At 40.3% G+C, this 7,230-nt stretch overlaps 2 protein-coding genes across 2 annotated transcripts in view; both read right to left on the reverse strand.

Annotated features, from left to right (window-relative positions):
• Nucleotides 1-4,011, reverse strand: part of LOC125179093 (colorectal mutant cancer protein-like) — a gene marked incomplete at its 3' end in the record, with an annotated part of 6,677 nt that extends 2,666 nt beyond the window's left edge. Inside the window, exons 1-6 of the mRNA XM_047884247.1 lie at nucleotides 3,976-4,011; nucleotides 3,164-3,351; nucleotides 2,560-2,669; nucleotides 1,788-1,960; nucleotides 753-1,522; nucleotides 164-407 (exon numbers count right to left, since the gene is read on the reverse strand). Of these exons, the coding sequence (XP_047740203.1) occupies nucleotides 164-407; nucleotides 753-1,522; nucleotides 1,788-1,960; nucleotides 2,560-2,669; nucleotides 3,164-3,351; nucleotides 3,976-4,011 (1,521 nt within the window). The remainder of the gene's footprint in view (nucleotides 1-163; nucleotides 408-752; nucleotides 1,523-1,787; nucleotides 1,961-2,559; nucleotides 2,670-3,163; nucleotides 3,352-3,975) is intronic.
• A 10-nt stretch (nucleotides 4,012-4,021) lies between these two features.
• LOC125179092 (coiled-coil domain-containing protein 1-like) lies at nucleotides 4,022-5,341 on the reverse strand (the record flags this gene model as incomplete). The annotated part of the gene is given in 3 exon segments (XM_047884246.1): nucleotides 4,022-4,216; nucleotides 4,726-4,805; nucleotides 5,254-5,341. Coding segments are annotated over 3 exon segments (363 nt in total), but the record flags the coding sequence as incomplete, so codon positions are not given.
• Between the last annotated feature and the right edge of the window lie 1,889 nt (nucleotides 5,342-7,230).

Here is a 7,230-nt window from a genome sequence, read left to right on the forward strand (position 1 = left end):
TTTATACATCTGCACAGCGTGTAGGAGTTTATACATCTGCACAGCGTGTAGGAGTTTATACATCTGCACAGCGTGTAGGAGTTTATACCTGTCTCTTATACACATCTAGATGTGTATAAGAGACAGCCCCTACCCTCACCCCTACCCTCCCCTCTATCCTCACCTGGGCCCTGAGCTCGGCCCTCTCTTCCCTCGCCGCCGTGAGCTCCTGCATGAGCACCGCGTTCTCGAGGTCGAGCTTGAGGGCTTCCCTCTCCTCCAGAGGGTAGTGCGCCGTCAGAGGGTCGGTCAGCAGCGGCTCCAGATGGACAACTGAGGCGGCCATATGTCTCCTGTCCTCCTTCAGTCTGTCCACCAGCGCCCGCACCATCAGCTCCTCCCGACGGCTGATGTCCTCCGTGCCACAGCTGAGGGGGGTAATGAGGGATTAGTAGGAGGGGTTATGAAGAGGTTTATGAGGGGACTAATTAAGGGGTAATGAAGGGATAATTATGGGGTAGTCGAGGCGGTGATGAATGGGGCAATGAATTGAGTAATGAGGGGATAAAGGGAGTATTAGGGGTAATTAGAGAGTAGTAGAGGGAGGGAGGGGGGTTAATGTCACTGCATTCCGGTTACTGAAATCGAAAGACGAAGACTACCACTTCAGGTTAACCTAACAGACATGGTCAACCTCATTCAGTGAATTAAATTGACAAATAATCTTGTCTTATTACTGAAATTGTTATCTTTCAACTCCCTTCCCCACTCACCCGTCATCCTGTCTACCATCTTTAGACAGGCATCCTGTCAGTTCCTTCTCGCAGCGAGATAGGAGGTGACGGGCGACGTTCTCTGTCGCCCGTCTGTGCTCCTGGGACATCTTCATGGCAGACAGGAGGTCATCTTCAGACGGGTCTCTGGGTCTGGAACCTTCTCTAGGTTCATTCATAGATCCCTCTCTTGGTCCGTCTCTAGAGCCGTCTCTAGGTCCGTCTCTAGGTCCGTCTCTAGGTCCATCTCTAGGTCCGTCTCGGGCAATCAACGCCCTTCTAAGTTTCAACCCGTCTTGGTATACCTCTCTGGATTTCAGCCCCTGTTTCAACCCTCTAGATCTTTCGCTAGCCCTATAAGTGGCCAGAAAAAGCCCTAACTCGCTCTCTAGTAAGGCAACTAGAACTTCTAGCGCCTCAACGGTCATGTCTAGAGTCTCATTGGTAAGTTGTAGTGCCGTAGCGTTGGACTCGTATTTACCCATCAACATACTCAGGTGATCGCAGTGAGACTTTGACTCATCCAGGGAAATGTTCAGCACGGTATTCTGCGCCCTGAGGTGGTCGAGTTTTGCATTAATTCTCTCGATTTCGACTTGGTATTCGTGAAGGCGGTCGTAAGGGGCGAGCGTCCCCCCCGCTGAGGCAAGGGCATGGAAGAGCTCCTGAGAATTGCTTTCTTCGTTTAAGGTGGTCGTAAGTTGCTCGGCTACTGACGTGCTCGTAACTCCTACGTGTCGTAAGTCGCTGCCCGTAACTTGGCCCAGAATCTGAAGAGAATCGAAGCTTAAATGGATTACAGGGATAATGCGATACGTTAGAGGTACAAAGAGGATAAGGAAAAGAACTTGGAAATGTTAAACTGAGATTATTTTAGAACTTATGTATAANAGTTATAAGCCATTGCTCGCCTGTTGTTACAAGACATCCTGTTTATGTATATCTCGTCTGTTAGTTATAAGCCATTGCTCGCCTGTTGTTACAAGACATCCTGTATATGTATATCTCGTCTGTTAGTTATAAGCCTGTTCTCGCCTGTTGTTTCAATGCCCGCCGTTCTTGGTCTGCAGCCTGCAGCTGCGTCTGTTGCTGCTGTCGTCTGTTGTTGGCCATAACAGCAATTTTGTGCAGCCGTCTGTTCTCTGCACGCAGCCGCTGCAACAGGAGCAATACGTCTGCAGGCGCAGCTGTATCTTCCCGTAGTACATCTGCACAGCGTGTAGGAGTTTATACATCTGCACAGCGTGTAGGAGTTTATACACATCTAGATGTGTATAAGAGACAGGCGTGTAGGAGTTTATACATCTGCACGGCGTGTAGGAGTTTATACATCTGCACGGCGTGTAGGAGTTTTTACATCTGCACAGCGTGTAGGAGTTTATACATCTGCACGGCGTGTAGGAGTTTATACATCTGCACAGCGTGTAGGAGTTTGTACATCCTGTCTCTTATACACATCTAGATGTGTATAAGAGACAGGCGTGTAGGAGTTTATACATCTGCACAGCGTGTAGGAGTTTATGCATCTGCACAGCGTGTAGGAGTTTATACATCTGCACAGCGTGTAGGAGTTTATACATCTGCACAGCGTGTAGGAGTTTATACATCTGCACAGCGTGTAGGCTGTCTCTTATACACATCTAGATGTGTATAAGAGACAGGTTTATACATCTGCACAGCGTGTAGGAGTTTATACATCTGCACGGCGTGTAGGAGTTTATACATCTGCACAGCGTGTAGGAGTTTATACATCTGCACGGCTGTCTCTTATACACATCTAGATGTGTATAAGAGACAGAGTTTATACATCTGCACAGCGTGTAGGAGTTTATACATCTGCACAGCGTGTAGGAGTTCATACATCTGTACAGCGTGTAGGAGTTTATAAATCTGCACAGCGTGTAGGAGTTTATACATCTGCACAGCGTGTAGGAGTTTATACATCTGCACAGCGTGTAGGAGTTTATACATCTGCACGGCGTGTAGGAGCTGTCTCTTATACACATCTAGATGTGTATAAGAGACAGGATGTTTATACATCTGCACAGCGTGTAGGAGTTTATACATCTGCACAGCGTGTAGGAGCTGTCTCTTATACACATCTAGATGTGTATAAGAGACAGGTGTAGGTACATCTGCACAGCGTGTAGGAGTTTATACATCTGCACGGCGTGTAGGAGTTTATACATCTGCACAGCGTGTAGGAGTTTATACATCTGCACAGCGTGTAGGAGTTTACACATCTGCACAGCGTGTAGGAGTTTATACATCTACACGGCGTGTAGGAGTTTATACATCTGCACGGCGTGTAGGAGTTTATACATCTGCACCTGTCTCTTATACACATCTAGATGTGTATAAGAGACAGGTGTAGGAGTTTATACATCTGCACAGCGTGTAGAATTTTATACATCTGCACAGCATGTAGGAGTTTATACATCTGCACGGCGTGTAGGAGTTTATACATCTGCACAGCGTGTAGGAGATACATCTGCACAGCGTGTAGGAGTTTATACATCTGCAAAGCGTGTAGGAGTTCATACATCTGCACAGCGTGTAGGAGTTCATACATCTGCAAAGCGTGTAGGAGTTCATACATCTGCAAAGCGTGTAGGAGTTCATACACCTGCTTGGCAATTTTTCGGTTTTGTCGAAGACTTTAAAAAGTTTATTATTATAGATGTTAACTACAGTTGATTTACTGTATAATGAAGAATCATTGTATCAATACAAATTGAGTTTTGTCTCAATTATGAGACCGCGTGCACTAGATATATTTCAGGTTAGTTCGAAATAACTATCATTAGTCTAAATGGACTAAAATGAAATGTATTTAATGAACTTGGACCCATAATTGAGACAGAACGCCATAGTTGTACAGGCAGTGATTCATCATTATAACTCAATTCGAAATAACGAAGTAACACTTAGGAAAATAAATAAATCATAAGAACACTTAGGAAAATGAATAAATCATAAGAACACTTAGGAAAATAAATAAATCATAATAACACTTAGGAAAATGAATAAATCATAATAACACTTAGGAAAATAAATAAATCATAATTACACTTAGGAAAATGAATAAATCATAATAACACTTAGAAAAATAAATAAATCATAATAACACTTAGGAAAATGAATAAATCATATTAACACTTAGGAAAATAAATAAATCATAATAAAACTTAAGAAAAAAATTCATACATTAATTCTGACGCACCGCAGCTCCCTTCAAAAGACGCGTCGTGTAGTTCATCATGAAGCACGTCAATTTCTTCGTAAAAATCATCCAAATTTTCGTCAAATTCATCGTCTAGGTTATCGTCATCATCGTCATCATCACCGTCCACATCATCGTCCACATCATCGTGGCTGTGGTCCTCAGGTAAGGACGCTGTGGGTGTGGACCGAGCGGTTCTGTGTGGTTCACAAACGTCCAAAAATTCAATGCCGTGCCCCGCCTGGAAATGAATGTATACTTAAGAAAAAATGTTAAGCCTTGAATGTTGCATTCCGCATTCCAAAAAATAATTTGTGTTTCATTAAAACCATGTTATAATAAAATAATTATTCAATTATTTGTTTAATAACTTATTGCTGTGAATGCGATGAAAATTTGTAATATAAGGTTGGAATTTTACATATGATGGAAAAGTTTGAAATAACGCGATGTGGAGTAGCGAACTTTGTAGATACGTATACATGTAGATACATATACATAATTATAAAATAAAAAATGTATTACTTAAGCTTGATCTATGGCCTATATGATATTAATTACCTAATTCTTTTATTTTTACGATAGACATTCAGCACGTAAATAATGTGCAAGCAGGGCTTTCAAATTCACTTCAATAATTATTGTGAATTGAATAAGTATTATCAACATCAGCACTGATTGACAAACTCGAATGTATGAGCGAATAATTGAACGTATTGTAAGCGAATAATAGGATCTATTGTTCGCCACCTCAACAGCCCGTTCGTCGATGTCTGCTGAGACGCTGTGGTCGGTGCAGGCGCTTGTAATGCTATTCGTTCGGGGGTCACCTGGGCAGAAAAAAGTTCAATGTTATTCGTACGATAATTTCAGCAGTACTAATATTTATGTGAGCTAAGCAAACTCGAAAACAAAGCACCTCTTACAATGAAGAACTTCTGCAGCAACGTACGACTGGCTTTCATATTTTACGTCAAGCAGCGAGAATTTTTTTTGCTGATATACAGCGCGTTAATTTGTTTGAAATTATTATTTTACGTCGTGCAGCGCTATGTTGTTTACTGAAAATCCTGTTCTCAGGCTGACATGGTATCATTATGTTCCAGAAATCCTGTTTTATGTTTCACATTAAGTTCTTGTGTGATAAAATTATTGTCGTATGTCAGGCTATATGATATAATATACTGGCTGTTGTACGTCAGGCTATATGATATAATATACTGCTGTTGTACGTGCTATTTGATATAATAATATAGGAAATTCTTCGACATTTCTCACCTAATTTGTGATTGGTTGAAGCCTCGCTGAGATCGCCCCGATCCTGGTTTTCTGATTGGCTGCAGTTTTCTCTTTCTCGCGTGCCCATTGGTCTGTGAATGAGTTTCCTTTGTTAGAAATTTTCTCGTAAAATATTTTTATATCCAGTAGGATCTTATGGGATAATATTTATCAAGGAAAACCTTATTGCAAATGGAATACATTGTTGAATTGGTTCTTGGAAGAATTACTTAAAGAAAAAATCTACCTTTTCTCGACGTATTGGTAACAAAACACAAAACGTTCGACGAAAAATTAGGAATTGTGAATTTCCCGTTAAACTACAATAGGCTTTAATTTCCGAATAGTTTCGAATAATCTCCATGATTTCGACTTTGCGCGGTTATAAAGAATATTTCACTGATGTTTTGTTATATAATAAGTTAAGATATAATTTTTCCATATAAGTCACTTTCGAGCATAAGAATGACAGGAATACATGCGTCATACATGTCATGTATGACGACCTTATGCATGACATTCCACACATGGCATTCTGTACATGACATTCCATACATGGCATTCCATACATTACATTCCGTACATGACATTCCGCACATGACATTTCGTACATGACATACTGCATGTACATGGCATACCCTACATGACATTCGATACAAGACATTCCATACATGACAATCCATACATGACACTCTGTACATGACATTCTATACACGACATTTCAAATACGGCGTTTTACATAAAGAATCTCATGCAATACCTTCCATACAAAACGTTTAGTTCCAAACATTTCAAACAATAAAGTTCTTAGAACAACTTTCACACATTGCCTTTCGTGGTCGAAATTTCATACATTTCAAAAATACACCCAAAACAAGACATCCCACACTAGACGTCCCCCACGCAAGGGCATAAAAGGCTACACAAGACCACACAAGGCCACACATCCCACACAAGGCCACACATCCCACACAAGGCCACACATACGCTTGGGTCTCGCTCTGTACAATAATCGTCGCCCGCGAGATCATTTTTACCCACATTCATTTGATGCATAAATTCTTCATGTCATGAATAAAATCACTATAAAATCACTTCTGGATAAAATGAAAAACGAAATACTTCATTATTATTGATTTTAAAAAGATTAATGCACTATATTCTTTATATTCAGATTTTTTGATATTTTTATTATAGATAATGTCTGCTTGTAGGAAATTTATTGGGAAAACATATTTCTGGGCGGTAAGAGACTCTACGTTATGTCATTTAAGGCTTGCATGTGTATTTTATAATCTGCTCTGCACGTGTATGTATAATCTGCTGTATAATCTGCTCTGCACGTGTATTTTACATCAATAAGTACATAACTGTGTCTCGTAAATGCGTCCACAATAACACTATTAAATATCGTGATGTTCTCATAATACAAGTTTGGAAGCAGGAGTTGCGAGATAAATGTTATGACATCTCAAAAGCGTCAGGAATATTGCAGAGAGCGCATACCATGAGATAATTAAATGTCAGGTTCAAATTCCGCAGAGTTTTTCAATAAATTCAACGTTTTCTGTGATGGAACTGATGAGCGGATACTGAAACTTTTTTCAATCTATTCATAAAATCTTAAGAATGGTCAGATAGGGTAGTATCAGGAGTGAACACTTTCAATTTATGAACTAATAACAACATTTATTTTACAGATTAAATAAAACCTAAACTTTTTAATCAATTTTGCGTAGTGTATACATAACCAACATTAAACTAGCATCGCATTGCAGAAATACACGCCTCTGGGTAACCTCAGAGCATTTCTTCGTAAACAAATAACTAATATGAGGCTAATTGCGTTTTCCAGTATATACAAGGTCAAAAAGTTCACTGTAATTTTTTTATTCAACTGGCGGCTGCACAATGCACAAGCCACACCCTTAGACAGATTGAAGGCCCAGTGGTTACAGTTCAGAGTACCAAAATTGG

The sequence above is a fragment of the Hyalella azteca genome, unplaced genomic scaffold (assembly GCF_000764305.2).
Source record: "Hyalella azteca isolate HAZT.00-mixed unplaced genomic scaffold, Hazt_2.0.2 contig14977, whole genome shotgun sequence".
In the NCBI taxonomy this organism is placed as follows: Eukaryota; Metazoa; Arthropoda; class Malacostraca; order Amphipoda; family Hyalellidae; genus Hyalella; species Hyalella azteca.